Source organism: Acanthochromis polyacanthus, chromosome 2, assembly GCF_021347895.1.
Source record: "Acanthochromis polyacanthus isolate Apoly-LR-REF ecotype Palm Island chromosome 2, KAUST_Apoly_ChrSc, whole genome shotgun sequence".
NCBI classification, from domain to species: Eukaryota; Metazoa; Chordata; class Actinopteri; family Pomacentridae; genus Acanthochromis; species Acanthochromis polyacanthus.
In genome coordinates, this window is record NC_067114.1 from 38,194,399 (window position 1) to 38,217,243 (window position 22,845).

Sequence of the window (22,845 nt, forward strand, 5' to 3'; positions counted from 1 at the left end):
AGAAAGTCTTTTTTCATCATTCCGACGTATGGCATTTGTGATGTTAGCACAAATGTCGCACGGGAACTAGCTGGCAAGTGAAGCGGACAAATACGTTGTCGCACGGCACTGTACAAGGGAGACGGTTTTGTTTACATTTGCCGGTTGTAGGCCACATACATCACAGCATGTTAGTTCCAACTTACGGCGGAAATTGAGTTATGTTGCCCCTTAGGAACGGAACTAAGATGTAAGTCGAGGACCCTCCCTGCAATTGTAAACAATGACAATATGTATCCATGTACGGGAATGTGCAAGTTATACACGTGAGAATGTGCAAATTTACATAGTATGTGGTGTAAAAAACTTGAGATGTGCAAGTTGATACCAAAATTCTTAAAATGTGACTTACATTTCTGTGACACTGCAAGTCCTGCAGCAGTCAGATATATCCCACTGAAGATTTTGATTTCTATGTAGTGGTGGGACAACAGGTTCTCTGCAACTGGAAGAATAAACAACAAAAGTCATGCATTGAGATATTTAGAGTTTAAGTTGATGACCGGGGACCAAAAAGTCAGTATATGACTGAAGAAATGGAAGGAACAGTTCAGACATCCAGAGCTGCACTCAGAATTCAAGCTGAAAAACTTGCAGTTGTTGCTTAATATAAACAACGTGTTATCACAATGTTTACATCCTCGGATGTTGCTGTTTAGATACTTGATGAATAATTACAGTGTTTTTTTGTCCTATTACCATTTTTGTTTTCATGTATTTGTTACACCTAGCTCTAGATTGTTTATAAGTAGTTATAAGGCTATCACTTGTTTAAAAAAAAAAACTTTTAGCACAATATTGTTTTAAATCAGAGTAATATAACAATAGCCGTCTTGTTTTACTGATTAAGAGCTCTATTTATTGTAGTTTCAAAATTAGTATAACCGTAGAATTTCAGTGAAACATCTGGTATCATGACAATTCTACTTCAGTTAAGGGAGATGAGCTCGGTTCTGGAGGTTTTTTCCTTCCTAGTCTTTCACTGTTGCCAAGTGCCACTCAAAAGTAATCCAAAGGAAAACATTGGGTTTTCCTGTATACATTTCGTAAGGTTTTCACTTTACTATGTGCCTTGAGATGACATATGATGTGAATTGAAAATTGAATTGAACTTTAGCAGATCAGCTTAGCTAGTCTTTACCAGCCTCTAGCTCCATCTGTCTGCTATTTAGCTTAAACTAGTCATACAGAACCAAAACTATGAACAAAGTGAATAAAATTCTCTGCACAGCTGCAGAGTTAATGATTATCCTCTGTGGGTTTTACACTGTGAATGACCCCTTTTGACATGCTGCTCAAACAGTACAGCTGCTTTCAGTTCAAATGATCATTTAGAGGAGGCGAACAATCACTAAGCCTCTGAAAATAGACTTTAACACGGCAGTATTTATTGTTTAAGCTCTCAGTCTCTGCTTCTTAGTTTCTATTATTTTCTGCTCAGCCACCTTCTCACTCTGAAGATCATCCTCAGCGCTGCTTCTGTTCCTCCTCTGCAGCTCTTCTCATAACTTTCAGGTTGACTCTGTTCATACCGAGCAGCCTTTATAGGGTTTTCTCTGCCCTGAGTTATGGTAAGCAGTCGTATCCGACCGCGAGCTTCTTTGACAACAAGATCAATAAGACTTGGCGAATGTCGCCCAGGATGCCATTTCGGTTCTAACCGGCAACATAAAAGAGCCCCCAGGCTGCCATATTGGTCCAGACGCACCCGCTGCTCGTTTCCTCGCGACCCCCGCAGGGAAATCACCTTTCAAATAGTGACACACTCATCTGCTGTGGAATATATATGCAGCGTGAGGTAATGAAGAGGTGCATATGCGCAGTGGCATTTCCACCGCCGTCTGCAGACCTTCAGTACAAAGTGAGATATACTCCCTGGCGTCAGAGCTTTGATAGAGATGAATGGAGGCATTGTGGCTGTAATAAGATAAAGGTGTTGCATGTTGACATTTCTGTTACGACTTGAGAGTCACATCGTGTGAGCTCTCAGAAGTACACAATAAAAAGAGACCCGGGAGTTGCAGAATGTGAGTCAATTGCATTTTTTTCCGTCTGGTCCGTCAGTCAGCACAGCGGAGGGTTCAGTGACGAAAAGTGAACCCAGCCGCAGAAAACACTCATTATTCTGCTTCCTTTCACATAGTAGGGACCAATATGAAGTCAAACATTTTGTCTTCTTATTTCAAAGTGTTTTACTTTATGATTGCTTTCTTTTTGTGTGAATACACGCTGAATGTTTTACTCAGACATGCATATGATGGCATCTGGAATTATAAATGATAATAATAATGAAAATAATTGTGTCAGCTTACTGGGTTGAGCTTTTTGTGTCATCTTTCTTCAGAATCAGTTTGTGGTTCGAGTGTGTATGGCTGAACTCCTTCAATACTGCAAACTGCCTTTCTGTAGTTTTACGGTCTTTGAGCAGAGTTGTGGGTGAGCTGGTGTGCTCGAGCTGCAGCAAGGGGGTGGAGAAAGAGGGAATCATAGAGGCCTCATTGATTTGTACAGGAAGCAATGCCACAGAGCTACATCTAAACTGTTTTAATTGCATGAACTTCTAAATTTGTCATGACTGTACACTGAAATGAGCTTTTGTGGTTTAATCAATGATGGACTGGGATATCGATGTGATGAAACAGCTGATGTTTTGAGAAGTGATGCCTCTTTCTTCATTCTTCAGGATGTTACGTTGATGAAAGTATCATATTGGCAGTAATTCAGATGCCTTTTACCCACAGATTGTAAACTTTAACCCTGCATTCTTTCTAACAGCCAAAACTACGTCTGACTCTATAGAAGTCTATGAGAAAATGATCCTACTTCTCACTTGATTTGTTCCCTCAGTAAATGTTTTCCAAATTAGTTTATGGTCTCAATCACTAGTTTCAAGTCTCCTACAATACAACACAATGTTCATTGATTAAATTATGGTCTCATTTATAGTAAAACAGATGATAAAACAGGATATGTTTTAGGGTGTGGATACCTTGTGGTTGACTGGTTGCTGTTGTATCTCTAAGTGTTGTGTCCTCAAATTCTAAGTTGCGGGTGTGGAATTTCAAGATGGAGAGCGTGTAGGCTTTGATTTCAATATACTAAGAGGAATGGATAAGTTATTTGAGTCATTGGGAAATGCGCATTATAGAGATTAGAGCAGACCAGCCGTCCAAAACAAGAACTGCCGTGAAATTCCACACCCGGAAGTCGGTAAAGTGACCTTGGATGGAATCAAAACCTCTGATTGGCTGGGCGGGCAAAGCGTCTCTCTGACTGGCCGAAAAGTCTGTCAATCTCAGAGCATAGAATTTATACACAGATCGGATCATTTTGTAGTTTTGCACCAAATATGTCAGCGGGACCGGAAGTACGATTTCTGATTTGCACCTGTAGAAAACAGAGAATGTGTGACTCGTGGGGAGAATTCGAGTGGTTGTAAGTAGCAATTTGTGTTTGTGTGTTAGAGGACACAGCTATTGTCGTGGTAAATTATTTCACATACTTATTGCACAAGTTCACATTCAGATTTGCACATATTCAAATTCTCACTTCAACTTCACTTCGTACAATACAGGTGCACAAGTATGTTTTGCACTTAGTGTGCTGCAACAATACGTGCAAAATGTGAGCGTGTCAGTGTTGAAATATGTGACTTCTAGAGAAGGATTTGTGCACCTGTAAATGTGATTTGTGCACCTGGAATTATGATTTTGTGAATGTGTATTTTTTGTGTTGTATTTGTGGGAAGACAAAAAATGACACATACAAGAAGTTATTTTACAAGTACACAACTCTTAGAATGTGGGAAATCAGATTTGCTGATACACATACAAATTCAACGTACACAACTACAAATTCGATGTTACAGGTGCTCAAACATTTTGCACCTGAAATACCTTCATACAGCGGCCCCGGGGCGGACCCATAGGCGGAGGGAGCGAAATCTGCCCAGCAACAAGGATTCCTTTGTTCAAGAGAGCAGGGGGGGCAGAGACTGAAATGATCAGGAGCGAAAAAAGAAAATATAACATTAAACGCGCAAAACGCGATCTGTCTGTTCCTTCACCATACTTCAGTTGTGCGAAAGGGAAACGTGTGTAAAATTATGTGAATTATTTAATTATACCTATATGTTTATGTTTTGGGACATTAGAAATATATGTCACAGTTTAAATATGATAACAAGTCATACATTTGGTAACGAGTAAATACAATGGTTATCTTTCAACCTAAATAGAGAGAAAATTCAGAGGTTAATAATGGAATTCATTCCAAATCATTGTATCCTGTGGAAGGAATTGAATTAACATCATATTTTAATATCTGGACTTCTGTAAGGGGTAGAATGGTCAAATTTGGATATGTTATAGAAGAAACACTTTCAGTAACTTTGGTAAATATGAAAGCACAAAATATATCAGAAATATGAATGTTGAAGATGTTCTTTGTTTCAGTAAAGAGAGGGTCTCTCTCTCTCTGTGTTCCAGCAGGTCGTAAAAGTTTTTATGACTCCCAGAGCCAGGCAGAAATGTCTTCAGTGAGGGTGCATTCCTGAGAGAGGAGGGGTTTTAGTGTGAAAAAGAGTTAAACAAAACATTCATAGCATAAAGGTGAAAGTCATTGTCTTTCAAAAAGAAAAATTCTTCCAGGTGTTTAATGTTCAGCAGGGGGATCCGTCTTTCTGTGAATGAAAGCACACAGAAATACACAGGTCCCAATTTTCCTCCAGTAATGGGTGTTGGTCAGTGCTGGGGAGGGACAGGAGAGCTCCGGCTTATCTGAGTTTGTCGTCTCTGGGATTCCAGAGGCCTTTTAGGGGCTCCTTACACCTGTCATATCAGAGTTTGGTCAAACTCTGAGCTCAAGTCTTCAGACCATTAGCCTATAAACCAGTGGGTGACACCATGGTGGCTGTGTCCATCTATTCTTACCAGCCTTAAGCAATAAGATTTTAAAAGATTATGAAAGACTGGTGACAAAAAAAGGAAAATTGCTTATCGGTCATCCTTAAATTGGTAAAACTGCATTTCAGTGGTAAAATTTCCAAGTCAAATAAGGCCTCTTGGATTGCGTATTTAGTGTTGACCTAACCCGGTTATAGAGTTAAGTTAGTGACATTCAGGAGTCCATTGATATAGTTATTCCTTTTTTCTTCAGTGCAGTTGCCTTTTAAAACTACATATACAAGTTCAGGTTTTTTCTTTGCTTAGAATTGAAATAATTGCACAATTAATCAGCGTACATTAAAGGCAGTAAGTCTGTGTAGCTTTATTATGCAAATATCTATGCATCTCCTGTTTTTTTCTAGCCATTTCGTTAAGAATGTCTTTTTAAACGAAACCTCAATTCACAAAACTGATTTTAATATACTATTATCATTCTGGTGCTGCTAGTTTTCCTTTAGTGCAGTCCAAAACCACTTTGTTGGCACTAAAAATTCCACCATGTGCAGAAAAAACATATAATTTTGCCTTAAACTTCTACCTTCTTGCTTGTAAGTCTGTCACAGCCTGTAGCAGGAAATTTAAAGCAAACATAAAGAATGAAATTGGATTAAACTTGACCAAGATGTAGCTACAAACTGCAAAATGCCTCAAATTGGCAAAACAATCTGAAGTTATTTAAGGTCCTTACCTGAGTCAGTGTGTTTGCTGATGAAATAAAACACATTCAAAACCCAGAAAAAGCTAATAACAGCAAAAAAAAAGAACCTTTTTGGTGTTTTCAAGGTCAAGAAAGAACTTCGGTGTTCAAATAGTACATCATGTTCTGAAGCCAGAGGGGCTTCCAGCTTCATTCATGTCATCTGTCGTACCTTAAAGAGATTTGATTCGTTTCATCTACAATCATCTGGCTCCAGCAGTCTGGATCACATTTAAGGTAGCTGGTGTCTCAGAGGACGATGTGACGCCATTAATTCAGGTCCACTGCTCTGCTTTTGATTCCTCCCTCCTGATAACCTCTGTCAAATCGAGAGGGTTTTTTGTGCACTTCAGAAAATGTTGAAAGTTTTCCCTCAGTGTGTCTCAGACAGACTGAAAGAAGTGACTTGATGTGAATATTATTTTGTGTTTCAGGTCTGGTGAAGCTCGGCGTTCACTGTGTCACATGTCAGAAAGTCGCCATAAAGATTGTCAACAGAGAAAAGCTCAGTGAGTCTGTTCTCATGAAGGTAAGACGGTTAATAATATCTGTAGTGTGTGTGTGTGTATGTGTGTGTGTGTGTGCATTTATGTGTGTAAATGTTAGGGTGGATGCAAGAATCTAAAATCTGAGAAAACGTGTTTGTTCCTCAAAATAAAATTAAAAAAACATGAAAGAAGAAAAAAAACCCAACACATTTACTCATTCTGCTTGAATTTTGTGTTTTATTTTACCTTAAATTCATGCAGAAAAGTTACAAATTGATGCCTAAAAAATAATCAAAATGCAGAAGTATTTGATGCTTAAAGGAAATCTAAATGTGCGACCATGTGTCCACTAATTTCAAAGTTATTTGGATTATTTTAAAGCTGTAAACTGATGCTGTTGATGCTTCAGCTGTCTAAAGAATGCCAAAGTATTTACTGACTGGACATTTAGATCTTGTAGTTTTACTTTTTATGTTTTTCGTCTAGTTTTTGCTTTTTGAAATTCAATGATACATCATCTTTCAAATGACTCCTTGACAAACAGAATTCTTCAAGGAAAAGGGATTGGACTTATTCATTTATTTTAGTTTTTTCTTGACAAAAAATTCAACAAAAAGAACATCGTCTTTTATGTGCCACCCCCCCCCCCAAACCCTTTGGTTTTTGCTGACGATGTGAATCTTTAAAAGCAATTTTGCAGAGTTCAATAAATTCCTATAACAGCTGTAGTTTTTATCAAATGTTTGGTAAGCAAGATGAAATTTGTTGGGGACTATTTTTGGCAGCGGATTAATCCACAGTTGTTGCAGTAGTGATATGGCAGCACAATGGCGAATGTTGGATGGAGTCGCAGTAAACTGCAGTGTTTGTGTTCATGGTAATTAAAGAAAATATCATTTAATCATTAATATTTAATCCTCTGAACCCCCCAAACCCACCGGGAGGTTTGAAAGGAAAGCTTTTGTTCATAATATCTCAAAAAATAGCATTTATCAGCTCCAGAAACACCCTTTGTTCTCTGTCTCATTTATAAAATTCAGCAGAAAACAACTGTTTGCACCAGATACTGTGAAAAATAACACATTTTTTTAGTCCGTGGTGCAACTGAGAAGCCTGACTGACCCAGCTGTGACCGACAGTCATGTGACAAAAGATTTTAGATTTTTCAGGTGAACTGAAAGGAGAGAGGAGACAAGAGACGATGACAGCAAAGCAAAATATATCTGAGCAATAAAATAAATGCAGCGTGGCTCAAAAATGTTACACAGAAGGTCAAGTTGAGTTCATATTTGATGTGTAGAGTAGTGTGGAAAAACTGAAGCTGTAAAAATGTAAATAATTAAATATTTATAGCATGTGGAGCCTCATTTTTTCCAGTATTGGAAACACCTGTTTACACTTAGAAAAATGTTGCACATGGTGATTTTAGGTTTTTAATCTATTTGTAAAATGTTTAATCAAAGAATTTTAATTAGTATTATCATATTTGACTCTTCTGCAACATCACTGCATTCAGAACAGCAGTATTATAAATAAAATAAAATCATTTCAGCTGATTTATGTCATTATAACTGTGAGATGTTACAGAAAATATTATGACTTCTCTCTACTTCTAGGCGTGTTTTTAGTTTCCATAAAGGTACAGAACTTCATAGTCAGTAAAAAAAAAAAAAAAGTGAGCTCACATTAAGAAATATGTGAGAGAAAACAAAAATGGCCAGAAATAGTTAATGGAATTTACATAGAATAAATAAAATTATTAACATCATTCCTTTAAATCCCGGATCTTTAAAATTTTAGTTAAATCATTTCTAAATCTACAGAAACAGATTGTGGACAAATATTTTGCACTCCTGGCTCGGTGTCGGATGTTTTGTTCTCTTCGAAAGCAAAGCATGTTTCCAGGGTCCGTCCTTCAGAGTCACTTCACTACTTTTTCTGGCTGCCATTAATTTCCACACCCACAGGAGCAGGAAATAGATGTGAATGTGATGCAGGTACAGTGTTAACCTGTCGCTGTGTCACCCACTCACACTGAGCTGAGTGCAGCTCGGTACAGACCTGCAGCCAGGCTCCTGCTCTTTGTGCCTCTTATTAATACCGTCACCACTTCACTTTCCTGCTCAAACAAACAGGTGGATGCAGCTAAATCAGGCTCAATGAGTCACATGTGCAGGCAGGTGGATTGGAGTGTTTCAGGCTGGAAGTGTTCGTCTTGTTCTGCTCAGCTGACGTCATTTGTAACTTTATATAAAAACACAATCATTTCATTCATGTCGGTAGTTTGGGTTTTATTTTTCTGTCACATATCTGTCTTTGATGCAATGTGAGGTGAATCTAATTTAGTTCGCAGTACTCAGGGTGACTAGATTTTGGTTGGACTAGCACGGTTTTTCTTGGCACCATACACCGGTGGTTTGCCATTGCCTGCTGCCGTCTATTTACCCGTAGATGCACAGCTGCCACCCTTTCAGGTCCTACCACTCTGGGTCAGAGTGGACCTGAGAACAATGACAATTAAGGGGTTGTTCCACCTTCCCCAAAGCCCACAGGTGAGCCTTGTCACTGAATGCAGTTCAACGTCATGCCCAGGATGAGGAGGAGGAATAGTAAAGAGGATCTTGCGGAAACAGGCGAAATAGAAGGGAAGAAAGCAAAAGGTCACCAGAGAATGACATACATTGACAACAGCAAAGATTGGACAAATACATCGAATTCTAACACTGTACTACATGCAATGTATGACAGAGAAAACTGGAAAGGCATGGTCATCAGTGTGATTAAGCAAAAGGAAGAAGAAGGAATAATGTTGAGGCCTCACTATTACCAGAAACTTCCCATTAATCCTCCTGTTGTTTAATGTTGTGTTTAATTATCCAAAAATGACAGAAACCAAAAAATCCCAACACCATAGTTTATATCTGATTATTAACTCCATTACAAACCATTTCAGTCAATATTTAGTGCAGTGGTGTTCTTTACCTCTCACAGACTGTGGTTCAATCAGGATAATTCACTATTTTTTTATTTAAAAAATGCATGTTTAACCTTTTTATAATGTCCACTGGAAAGACCTGCACATAAAATACAATAGTCTTACATGGCATTGATTTTTTTTAAACTACAAGTTGTTGCAGCTCTGCTATCATTGCTGTTGTAATACCTAATTTTGCCAAATTGTGGGGTTTTCCTAGCCTAGCCGCACTAGACCCATGCTCTGAAGACGCAAGGGTCTAGGCACGCTCAACAGGGAGGGAGGCGGGCTAAAAGGTTGTCTATCAAATCACTCTGCAGCAATTGGGTAGGTATACAACCAATCAGCGCAACGAATAGGCTCCGAGTGTCACGAACGAGCGGGTGGACCCAAGCAGAGAGCCACACTACCAAGGCTGGCTGGAATGAAAGTGTTTATTGTTGGAGGTGAAATGGTGGCTCGATGGGGGGGAAAGTCCAGGGTGCAGGAGCGGCTGGTGTAGTGGGGGGTTTGGCCAGAAACGAGGGGTCCAGGCAGGGGCAGAAGGGGTCCAGGCAGGAATGGGGGTCCAGGCAGGGGCAGAAGGGGTCCAGGCAGGAGCGAGGGGTCCAGGCAGGAGCGGAGAGGTCCAGGCAGGGAAAAACCGGTGATGACTGGGTTGGGGGGAGCCGGAGGGGAAGGAGGACGGCAGGGATCCCAGACAGCTGACCTAGGTGAGGAGGCAGGAGAAAACAACGTCCGGGAGCCATGGAGGTGGTTGATTGCCTGAGTGGAGTCAGCTGAGAAGCTAGACTCCACTCAGGCACTGAGCTGTAGGGGAAGATACAGGGCAGAGGAGTGGATGGGAGACAGGCAAGACAGACAGGGCAGAGGAGCGGATGGGAGACAGGCAAGGCAGAGGAGAAGGGAGCTGTGACACCTAGAGCGCCAGAAATCAGAGGATGCGGTAGTTCGGTGAAGCCTTATTTATACAGTCAATGGGTGAAGCTCAAGTATATTGCAGACATGTTAACAGAAAGATTATTCAGAGTCGGTGCTCATGGAGCTCAACGACTGTTGTCGTTTTTGTTGTCGACCCTGGCAGAGAATTAAATTCGTTGCCGTGGGTTGTCTAGCGCGGCTTGGCTAGTTGTTTCCGGTTGTTTCTGTCAGAATCGTTGCGCCTCTATCGTCACTTAGTTGCGCCCGCCTTCTGACTCTACACTTCATGGTGATTCGTCCGGCCAGTTTTAGGAGCATCCAACCTCGAGCCTTATGGAGGGTGGGTATGCCGTGGGTTGTCTAGCGCGGCTAGGCTAGGGTTTTCCATCTCTTCGAAAGGCAGTCAAAAGCAACAAAAAGGTTAGCAATGAAACTGTTTTGTGTGAGAAAGTGGCATAAAAGGTGGTCTGAAAACCTGTGCCAGCAAAAACCATAAAACTCATCAAATGTTGATATTCCTAGCAACGATAAACACATATGTTTTATAATGTGGAAAAAGCTATTCCTTAAAAATTATTTGTAGCAAATAACAATCTAATCAATAAAGCTTGACAATCTATTACCTCAAAAAGTCAATGTACAACAAACAGTTTCTTTTATATTTTATGTTTTGGTGACCTCATGAATGTTGAATTGTTTTAGCTTTGATTTGGTGTTCATCAACTTCTTCAGGAACCATCTATTCTTACCAAATAAATGCATATTTTTTGGTGCTGGCAACTTTTACAGTGGTGAGACTGAGCCCAAACAGTGATATTGTGGTTGTTAAAGCAAAACTATGAACTGAAAGAGGATCAAATCTGATCATTCTCTTTGTGCTTCTCAAAACAATGTGCCCCTCTTGAAATTCTAGTCATTTATTCAGTTATTGCTCTAAAATAAAGATTTACCTGCACAGTGCTCATGTTTTACTCCTCTGCTCATAAAGCATACAAAACCTGACAGTCATTTTCTGCGAAATACACTTGGAGGAATTGTCTGATCGCAGTGATAGGAGCCTCATTTCCCAAATTTGCTCTCTCATAACATGTTTTAAAAACCTAATTTGACAGGCTCCAGCACCATTTCCTGTCTTACTAAACTCTGTCACTGTCTCACACACTTTACAGAGTGTCGGGACATTTCAGCGTGTGTAATTAGAAGCGATTTCAACTGGATTACCGTCATGAAAAGACGTTTTTTTATGACAGGACAGGCTCATTACAGGAGGTTTATAGGACGACAAACGACACTTTTACACAGAGGAAGAACTTTGAGAGTGTCGGGGCTGCAGGTTAGACTAATTGGAACTCATTTCCAGAAGTCTGTAAATCTTTGCTGTATTTTCAGCTCTGTATATGTGTGTTTTCATGTGCGTTGGTGGACGTCGTGTGGCCGTCGGTCTTTACTTTCTGCTGATAAACTGTCCTTTAATGAGCAGAGTGATGGAGGAACACTGTGACCGCCTTCACTGTTCACTTTCCACTGGCAGCTAATTGGTTGTTAACACTGATGTTACTGTGACGAGCGTTCGGCTGTCAAGTGCAGTGACGTCTGCTGAAAGCTGCCAGAAGAACTTAAGTCACTTTGGAGACCGTGAGAGAAATTAGTTGCACGTTTAAGGTCAGAGTTAAGATAAGATAAGATAAGATAGACTTTATTAATCTCACAAAGGAGAAATTTAACATTACAGGGCTCTTAGAAGCAAAAAACAGAGGAGTGCAAAAGTCACGAAAGTGCAAGAACAAGATAATAAATATTGCACATAATAACAACTACACCGTAGTGTTATACAGTCTGATGGCAGTGGGGATGAAGGACCTGCGGTAGCGCTCCTTCTTGCACTGAGGGTGTCTGAGTCTTGTGCTAAAGGAGCTGCTCAGCTCCACTACAGTCCGGTGCAGTGGGTGGGAGCTGTTGTCCATGATGGATGAGAGCTTGGTCAACATCCTCCTCTCACCCACATCCATCACAGAGTCCAGTGGGCAGCCCAGGACAGAGCTGGCCCTCTTGGTCAGCTTGTTCAGTCTCTTCATGTCCCGCTCTGTGCTGCCTGGGGCCCAGCAGACGACAGCGTAGAGGAAAGCAGAGGCTACCACAGTGTCGTAGAAAGTCCTTAGTAGAGGTCTGCACACTCCGAAGGACCTCAGCCTCCTCAGAAGGTGGAGGCGACTCTGGCCCTTCTTGTACAGAGCATCAGTGTTGTGTGACGATCACAAGATTAGTTGTCAACGATTACATTAATCTGCAAATTAATCAATTAATCGATTTAATTCTAAATTAAGTGTCATTTTTCCTGGTTTCTTTCCTCCTCTGTGACAGTAAACTTAATATATTTGGGATGAGTGATGAACTTGTTGCTGATCGGCACCGTCAGAATGCTCAATCTGCATTTTTAAGCGTTTCTCTGCGTCATTGCCACCTCTGAGGTGTTTCTGAAGCAAAGAATGACACGAGTTTTTGTAAATTAGGTTTAAATTTCACTGGAACTGCAACGATCACAAGATTATTTACATTAATCAATTGATCAGTTTAAATCAAAATTTTCTAATCACAGCTTAGTGTAAATGTGAACATTTCCTGCTTTCTTTCCTTGTCTATGACAGTAAACTGAATTTGTTTGGGTTGTGGACCAAACTAAGACATTTGATGATGTTTTCTGGGGTTTATGAAAACTCTGATCAACATTTTTCTCTCTTTTGTGATATTTTATTGACCGAACAACTGCTTTATCACGCATTTGTGGTCAAAAACTTGTTTAAGAAAAGTTAAATCAGAAGTTCTAATGTCAAATTCATCCAAATTGAATTAGAACAGAACATTTTATATGTCAATATCACAGCTGATAAAGCCATTATGTGAAGCCAAAATTGCGATTGTAATATGTAATTCAATTAACTGAGCAGCTCTAGCAAAACTGGAGCTGCGACGAGCACAAGATTAGTTGTCAACAATTACATTAATCTGCAAATATTGTGATAATCAATTAATCGATTTAATTCTCAATTAAGTGTCATTTTTCCTGGTTTCTTTCCTCCTCTGTGACAGTAAACTTAATATATTTGGGTTGTGGACAAAACGAAGACATTTGCAGATGTTTTCTGGGACTTGTGAAAACTCTGATCAATATTTTTCACCCTTTTGTGATTTTATTGACCGAATAACTCCTTAATTATTCTGTGAAATAATCAGCAGGTTGATTGACACTGAAAATAATCAATAATTAAAGTCCTAGTCTGGAAACACAATGAAAATATAAGTGTTCTATGCAGGACTCACAAGCAGTCAAACATATTGGAAACGTTATTATTGTTATATATTAACATTAAGGATGTTATTAACTGTGCATTACGAACATCCATCAGCTTTAGCGGTCATTTCCTATATTATGTTGTGATCTCAGATGTTTTCAAAACACAGTGAAGTCTTTTAGCTTCATCTGTATGAAGTGGAAGCAGTTCAGTTTTTGCAGGATTTTCAGGAATGTCACGTATACTGACATAGATATGTAAATTAGTCGCCATATTTTCAAATATTAGTCTCATGAATTTGTAGCAAAGCTTTAAAATGTAAAAATGGTGGTATTTAACATATATGAGCTTGTTCGGGGTCAGTAAGCACCACAGAAAACTTTGTCATGGTGCCCCTTTACTCGCTAGATAAATGTCTAAAGATGATACTTCCTGCTGCTAAAGCTGGGTTGCAACATACATCCAAGGCATAAATACTGAAGTTTTTGAGCCAAAATCTTTCTAAGAGAGTGTGTTTAGAGTTAAAGGATATTTAGTAGACTGGACTTTCTTCACATGAAGTTTCTGCTGAGGATGTCATGAACGTATGTTTAAATAAGTGACTGCTGCTGCAGTGTTTCTGAAACAAAGCTGCATGTTTCATTTTCTTTTTCCTCAGCGTTTGCAGTGGTGTCAGGTTTTTTAAGTCCTTGTCAGCAACATTTTTAGTGTCGTGACAGCACAACACTCTAGTCTGTTGTTAGCTTCTCTCTTCCATCCCCATCAGATAATCTGCGATCGGCTTGTTGTGCTTCCAGTTCTGTGTGAACGGAGGATTCGTGGGCAGCAGATGCTCCTGTGTTCCACTCGACTGAGATGATTCCTGCCTGCTGACATGGCTTTCGGATGCCAGCCGTCCCTCCTCTGTCTGGGGGGTTGCCCCGGCAGCTTCCTCTAATCTTTCCCGCCTCTGTCTTATTTTAGAAGAAGCCGGGGTCCTGTTGTCATGGCAACAGGCAGCTATTGGCTCCAGTTATGGCCGTTGTCTTCTCGCACAATGAAGTCTCAGCAGCCATCTAAAAAATATATATTTTAAAAAAGCAACAACAACAAATCCAGACGGGATTTAAAGCAGTTGCATGTTTGTCGCTCTGCTCCTCCTGATTCTTCGTCTGGCATTTTGAAGAGACCCCATTTTGTCCCATTCTGTTTGACATTTTCAGATATGCTATTTTCTGTTTTTTTCTCTTCCATTTTTTTTGGCTGCTTTTATCCCAAAGTTTGTGGAGCGTTGGATGTATTCTGTTGTGGTTTTGCATATGAATGTGTCTTTTGTTCACGATACAAGACGCATTTACATCTCCCTTGTTCATTGTTACACTTGGAATCTCTTAAAGGAATAACCCAAATCATTTCCATACAAATGCACTTTGTTTTGCTTTCAGATCTTTATCCATGACTGATGCAGTTTACAGACAAGAAGTTTTTCCGTTGGCTGTGCTAAACGCTCACTGTCTGGTTTGTTTGCTCAGAGAGGAAAAGGTGACTGAACTCAGGGGAACAAAGAGCAGAATTTATTGTTTATTTAATCTTTTTGAACAGCTAATCTTTCTATTTCTTGGACAAAAACTTTCAGAATTGCAATTACTGTCTGTCAGGAGCAGAAGTAGACATGGCTTGCCTTGACATTTTACTGCTTAGTCCCTAATAAGACTCAGAAGTTGCTTTTTTTTATCTTTATAATTTCTTTCTGCAGCTATAGCATAGTACTTGAACTTAAATCAGCTATTTTTCTGTAGCACTCATCATTTTAGATTATGGAGACAATGTTGTCTTACGGATATGTTCTCCAGTTATTCAGACTTTCTTTGTGTAATATCCTTCATACAGGTTAGAGCAATTTAGAGACTTTATAGTTGACTGATCGCCTAACAAAACAGTTTAAATAAATAAAACAGGCTGCGTGATTATTGCAAAAATGAGAGGAATCATTGAATTATTGCACTTCCTCTACATTTGAATAAACAGACCGTTGCTTTTATTTCCATGCTGTGCTACATTTTTGTTAATGTACAAACATTTGCATCAAAATAAGACATCAAAATATCTTCACCTAGATTCAATACATCTTCTATTGGCTAAATAAAACGTCACCAGGACGCTTCACTTGTTCAACAGCTGCTTATCGATAGACGCCACAATTTACTGATGTTCCATGAACGTCTCACTTGCAGGCTCGCAGGGAACTGGGAAAATTAGTTTAAGAAAAATGAAATAAGAATGTCAAATTTACCCAAGTTGAATTGGAACAGAGCATTTTAAATATCAACATCACAGTTAATCAAGTCATTCAGTTACGTGAAGCCAAAAATGTGATCGCAAAATAAAATTTGATTAATTCCACAGCCTGAGAAAAAAGCAGCACACTAGAAAAAGTAAATGGAAAATCATAAAAAATTCATACTAATAATGATAATTTCAAAATAATTTGAAAAACTAAATAAAATAATGAGACACAAGCAAGCAATAGTAAAAAGAGTGAACAAAAATATAAATGATTAAATAAAGTAAAATACAATCATGGCCAAAAAACATTCTCATCATTCAGCAGACTTAAGAGGCAGGTTTTAAGCTGCGTTCAAAAATTTCAACTAAAGCTGAACAGTTTAGGGAACAGATCTCATATAAAATTTCTATGACAGATATTTTTATTATTATTACTGTTATTATTTAATGAATTTAAACCATGTCATGTAATTTTAACACAACCTTCCCTCAAGACCGCAACAATTTGTAAAACCATTGACTGGACAGTTTAGAAACTGGGTCAGACCTGCTACATGCCGTTTATTATAAACTGCAGCCCCTGTGGTTTTCTAATTGCATCGTTTCTACTGATTCAGTTCTGATTTAAAATTGATTATTTGTCCAGTCTTGGGATGAACTTGCTGGTGGCGCTGCAGTTTAAAAGTCAGGGTATCATCAAAGTGTTTAAGATCATCGTCCGTCCAGTGTGATTATCTGCTCCAGCATTCATCCAACAGCTGTAGACACATTTCAGCTTTGATCAAAGTGGTGGAAGAGTTTAATCCTTCAGATTTTCACTTTATTTTCCTGAAGCTTCCAGCTGCTTCTTTCGCCCAGACATGTCCTCACTATTAACTTATTATCACACATATCTCTGCCTTTGTCATGCGCTGACATGCAGATTATGATACGAACATGTGTGTCCGGCATTGTGTGTATTCCAACAAGCCTCCTACACCCACCACCTCTGTGTGTGTGGGTGTGTGAGATTGCTGCTGAGATGAGCAGCCTGACATTTATAGCTCGACTTCAGAGATCAGCACCTTACACGAGCCTCGGTGTCGCCCGCCTGGCACCCACATGTCAAACCTGGCATTTACACCAGAGCCTCGCTGCACTAATGGAGAACCTCGTTAGAGGAACCACAGGTGGGAACCTGAGCTGCTAGCATGGCGGCTAACCGCTACAGCTCGGTCAAGGACTCATTATCAGCAGTGGAGTCTCTATAGTACACACTAATGTCATAGACTGACATGGACTTTGTGTTTGTACAGTTGTCATCTTGTCTTCCACTTGTAGTAATGACCCATTAGTAGAAGAAGAAGAAGAAGTTTGTCATCATTCATTCATGCATAAAACTGAAATTACACACAACTTTAGCAAAAACATATTGTTGAAATGTGAGTTTATTTTTATGTAGGTTTAGTTCATCATTAGAGCCTAAAGATGCACTTATTCTCCATTAAATTACTCTCAAACTATCTATTGTAGTAATGTGTAGCGTATATCCAATGAAACTGGACGACTTGACCTTTCCAACTTTGCTAGCTAAAATAAGATAAAACTTTATGAATCAAAAATGAAATTCTTGTGCCAAATGTTGCTCAGAGAAAAAGCAGTTATACAAAATTGAAAAAATAACATAAGATATGCAGTCCCCAAAAAGTAGAAAGCAGTAAGGTGTAAATACAATACCTTACTGAAAGTAAGAAACCTACAATAAACAAATGACGGCCGGAAAAAAGCAACTTAGCATCAGATTTAATCACATTTACAACCTGCATAGAGCTTTGTGTCCGACTCTTCTTCATTATTCTGGTTGGAATTACTCCTGAACTCACCACTTAGAAGATATAGTATGTCAGTATCTATCTATAATTAGTTTTGCTAGTATCACACCACAACTTTTTAAGTGTGCTTCTTACATATTTGTGCATACTGCAGTAATTTTATTATGAAGACAGATCAGATCAAATCACAAAGTCCACATCGTTTCTTGATGCCAGTCGACAGCTTATCAAAATAGACAGTCAAACTTAGACTTAATGATGATACTACTTTAATGTTTTGCATAAAAAAATAAACTGAAAAAAAAATGGATTTGCTCTTCATTGCAAATGACTTAAGCTCTGTGCTCAAAGGACAAGTGCATTTTCTCTGTGCTGTGGCCGTTTGGGAACAAACATTTGCCTGGTTTGCCACTCAAGCACTTTATGTGAACACTTCATTGAATAGAATAACGTCAGTTATTTCCATTAGTCTCCAAGAACTTTTTTTTTTCAAACTTCTAAGTTTCATCTTTGTTGTTTCCAGACAATCTCCTCTCTCAAATATTTATTCATTTTTGGTCATGATTTGAAGACTAATATGAGAAAAATTCTAAGAATCATCCTATGAAATGATGGAAAATCTGGAAAGCCAAGACTGTTCTGGGAAAAAAAAGGTACAACATGTATGACTCCCCCTTATCATGACCAAGATGAGAGCTTGTAAGTAAAAGTAGTGAAATTACGCCCAGGGCTGAACCATAAAAACTGCAAAAGTAATCTCGTTTTAACACTAGCTGCCCGTGTAGCTTCATATGAGCAATAAATTCTGAAAAACCGAAGCTAAAGATGATTAAAACTGGATTTTCTCGCTCTAGTCTGATTGTTTCTTGTCAATTTCAGCTGAAAAATCGATTGAACGATTCACTAACGCAACCAGACCAGCTGCCTGAGGAAGAGTCTGATAATTTAACACTGTCTGTCTTTGAAAAGATTAGATATTTTAGAAAAAGTAAAATTTAATCACTCTAAAACACACCATTACTTTCTTGAAAGCCCTTTATTTTTAACGTGAAAGACAAACCATCACAGTTCACAGCAGTGAAGATTCAGAAATCTGTTGTTTTTGTTTTGAATTAAACTTGAGTCGTACTTTCTGGTTAATTACAGCCGCAGCTTGTTAAACACTGAATCTTCAGAGTGAAACGACAGCAGCGTAGCATTTTGGATTGTTGCACAGAACACTTCGCCTCATGTGTTGAGTAAATCCTGAGGGAACACTTGTGTGCCGAGCATGAAAATACAGGAACAGCATGTGGAAAGGGAGTGTGTGTCAGTGTGTGTGATTAAATCTCCTTTTTGCAGCTGAAGTGCAGCGAATTGTGAGTCGGAGCTCTTCAGAGGTCGAACTGGGCGCCCTCATGCCTGACCGGACTCATTTCATCTCCTCAACGTCTGGCTGGTTGTGTTAATGGTGTCAATACTGACTTAAAGTGTGTTTATTCTGCTGTGGCAAGACGGTGCAAGTGTTTGTGTTATTTGATGGATTAACAAGCCCTCTGTGCCGATTAGCGACTCTGTTTGGTTTCAGACCTGATACCTGATGAACAGCAGCTGTCCGTCGCTGCTTTATCTTTCAATTTCAGCTTCTTTTTAGAAGAATAATACAATTATTCATTGTCTCGTGCAGATTAAAATACAAATTACTTCCCCCTTCCTGAAAATATAGAGAGAATGGTTTGGTATGACATAATAACATGCATTTTTTTTTAATAAAGCAGTTGTGTATTTTCTTTGAATTTGCATTTAAATGAAAAACTTGGCCAGAAATACGATTTAATTTACCAATTGAGCAATTGAGCTTTTACTTTTTTTCTCTGTTTAGATGATGAATTGCAAATTATACTCTGAACTAAATGAGCAGCACTATTTAAAAAAAAATCGCTTTAAATTGTAATCAACTTTCACAGTTTGCATTGCTCTACAATTTAAAGGTGTACACAGTGTCGTGTGATCTACAACTTAAGAAACATATTGGTTGCTTGCAGATAGTTTTTTTCTTTCCACTAGAGTATAGTACATAGTGTTAGCTGCAACATTAAAAAGTTGTTTTTGAAACCAAGAATTGTCAAAACAATAAAAATCAAACGATAAATTGTAATTTTCCATTGCAGGCAGAGTGCTGTTAATGAATGGCCCATATCTGTATTACAGCAGCTGGACAGCAAGAAACACTCAGGTTTTTACTGTAAAAGCACAGAGACAAAAGTGGCATTTAAAAAAGTGATTTTTCCAAAGTTCAGGATGACTGTTCCCTTGTCCTCGGAGAAAATTACACTCTCAGCCTCGACAGTGTTTCTGTAGCTGTCGGACCTTCAGCTGCTCGTCTTTCTGGACGTCTTCACCTCTTTTGAGCGACAGCGAGGCGACAGAGTAGACGACAGATGAGTGAAAGGACACTGATTGCAATCCGCCGCACAAGAGAGCATCTGCCCTTTTTCCATGATTCACTGCTGACCTTAATCCACTCACCGTCACATCAGCCAGCCTCCGTGCGGATGATTGTTGGTAATGTGCTCTGTCTGATGCAGCCGCACAGCAAGGAGGCTGCTGTGGAGGTTGTGGACGCTTTAGAGGCTGTAGAAGCTGAAGGCTGTTGATAATTTAGAGACTGTAGACTGTAGGGGCTGAAAGCTAAGGAGTAGGGATGATAATCGAGAACCAGTTCCTCGATGCCATCAATAAGAAATGGATCGATTTCCCAGAATCGAATGCCGTTTTGAGAACCGGTTCCCGTTATTGATGCCTTGACGTCACTTTCACTGCCCTTACTGCTTTCACTTCATCCTGCCGTCGCAATTTCTGTCAGCGAATTTCCCAACTAACAACCTCCAAACCACAACTCTAAAAACGACTTGCACTCTGCCACACTTCACATACATACCTGTGCTACATCTGCGATTCCCCTTTTTCTCTGCTGGAGACCACAGTCAGCTGAACGCCACCCTCATTTCCATCTCAGAGCTAGCATGATATGGCTAGCTTCCACGCACGACCGTTAACACACGTTACTAATACATTAAAACGTTGGACCCAGAGAGCTGGTGGGCAAATACAGACCTATGGACATTCACTGCTGCCCGTATGTCATTCTTTTAAAAAATAATAAATAAAAAATGTTCTGTCTCTCCAAACTGAACTCTGTCACTAATCTCGTTGCGAGAATGGGGCGGTAATGCACCAAAGTGATGGATTCCAACCGTCATAAAACCAATGAAGAAGAAGAAGCCTCGCGAGACCTGCCGTATTCAGTTGCGTGGGTGCAGTTGTCGCAAGATTAGAGCCCACAGCGGATGTTTTTGTTGATTTCCCGTGAAATTCTTATCTGTTGCTTCTTAAACATGCAGTAAACTAAATAAATGTAAGCTTTTGTTACAAGCCGTACATTATCTGCTTTTTTCCATATACAACAACCTATCAGGCATTGATAAGAGAATCGATAAGGAATTGAATCGATAAGTGGCGTCAATAATGGCATTGACATCGATAATTTCTTATCAATTATCATCCCTACTAAGGAGGTTATAGAAGGTAATAGTTATGGAGGTTACTGAGGCTTTAGAGGCTGAGAATTGTAGAGGCTGGAGTTTGTGGATTCTGTGGAGGTCTTAGAGGCTGAAGACTGTGGAGGCTGGACATTATGGAGACTGGAGGGTGTGGAAGCTGGAGGCTGTGGGGAATTTTGAGGCTGAAGACTGGATGCTGTAGAGGCTAAAGGTTTAGGATGTTGTAGAGGCTTTAGAGGTTGGAAGCTGTTGAAGGTGATGGTTGTGGAGGTTATTGACGCTTTATAGGCTGGAGACTTCAGAGGTTGAAGGCTGTAGAGGCTGCGGGTTGTAAAGGCTGGAGGTGGTGGAGGCTTTAGAGGTATGGAGGCTTTAGAGACTGAAGACTGTGGTAGGTATGGAGGCTGTAGAGACTGAAGTCTGGAGGTTGTGGAGGCTGAAGGCTGTAGAGAGTGTAGAGGCTGGAGGTTATGGAGGCTTTAGAGGCGTTGAGGCTTTAGAGACTGAAGACTGGAAGGTGTGGATGCTGAAGACTGGAGGCTGGACATTGTGGAGGCTGTAGAGCTGTGGAGGCTTTAGAGGCTGAAGGCTGTTGAGGCTGATGATTGTTGAGGTTATAGTGGCTGAAAGTTGTGGACACTGAAGGTCGTGGATTCTGCGGAGGCTGAGGAAGTTGTGGAGCCTGTCGATTCTTTGGAGGTCTGGGATTCTGTGGAGACTGTTGGCTTCATCTCAGTCGTCTGCAGACGTCGAGGCCTGAAAAACTGGGCATGAAGCCTGGTAGTTACCCAGCAGCCTCAGCGGTATAGAAGGCGTTCCCCACTGAAATGCAGGCGTCTGTTGTGATTTTTCAGCTATTCTTTTATAACCTCCATTTTTCTCTTCCATTCTGTCTCACCTCACCTCTCCTTCCCTTCTTTTCTTTTCCTGCTGTCTCCTGTTCTTTAGCTTGGTTGACATTTTCCTTTCTCTTCTTTCCCCTTCGACTCTTTACTCATCTCTCCTTTCCTCTTTTCCTTACTTTTCTTTTTGTCTCCACTTCTTCTTATCCTGTTCTACTTTTCTCTCTCATGCTGTCATCTTCTTTCTCCTCCTTTCCTTTCTTTATCTTTTATTTCTCCTCCTTTCTTTGCTTCCTCATTCATTTCTCATTCATCATCCTGTCCTCTTGTCTCTGTACCTCCCACTTTCTCACTTTTACTTGTTCTTCCCGTCATTCCTCTGAATGGCTTTGCGTTGCTTCACAGAGCGTCTGGATGTTCTGTCTCCTCCGTCAGATCAGGTGAAGCTCTGGACAGCGTTGGTGTGGTTGTGTGATTGTGATTGGACAGCAGAGTCTCCTCTAAGACGTCAGTGCAACAGATGGCGGTTTGATTACTGAGTGGATGTTCCAATTTATCGCCCCTCGTGCCCCTCAGCCCCGTATCGTGTTTCAATTAAATAGAGATTTGGAGGCAGCGCGCCGTAACCAGAGTCAATCCTCATAATTCATTAAGAGGCGCTATCAGGCATGGAGGCGTGAATCTGGAGCGCCGAGCCCCTCAAACGGAGGAAGATTTGTACCAGCAGGTTGTGAACGTGACACCTGCCAAGAGACAAGTGCTGGGAAATTTAGGCTTCAGTGGAAAACTCAATGTCACCCCAGGATTATAGAAGTTAATATAGCCACTACATTCTTGAATCCTCGCATGTTTTAAAGTTCTTCATGATCACAACATGCCATCTTAGTCTGAGTGAGTAAAAGCTGCAAAATTGGATTTATTCTGGACAGCATCTGTGTTCTTTTTGGTTCTTTTTGAGCCTTTTTACATCGAATAGTCGCCATGTTCTATGAAGATGCAGCAAGTTTCAAATTCAAATCTGTCAAGAGTT

The 22,845-nt window shown here is 39.9% G+C and overlaps 1 protein-coding gene across 10 annotated transcripts in view; it reads left to right on the forward strand.

Moving 5' to 3' along the window:
• LOC110957844 (serine/threonine-protein kinase BRSK2-like) overlaps positions 1–22,845 on the forward strand; it is a 213,716-nt gene that overhangs the window by 92,350 nt on the left and 98,521 nt on the right. For all 10 annotated transcript variants that reach the window (XM_051937153.1, XM_051937159.1, XM_051937163.1 and 7 more), the window contains exon 2: positions 6,117–6,211. In XM_051937153.1, coding sequence (XP_051793113.1) covers positions 6,117–6,211 — 95 coding nt within the window. The remainder of the gene's footprint in view (positions 1–6,116; positions 6,212–22,845) is intronic.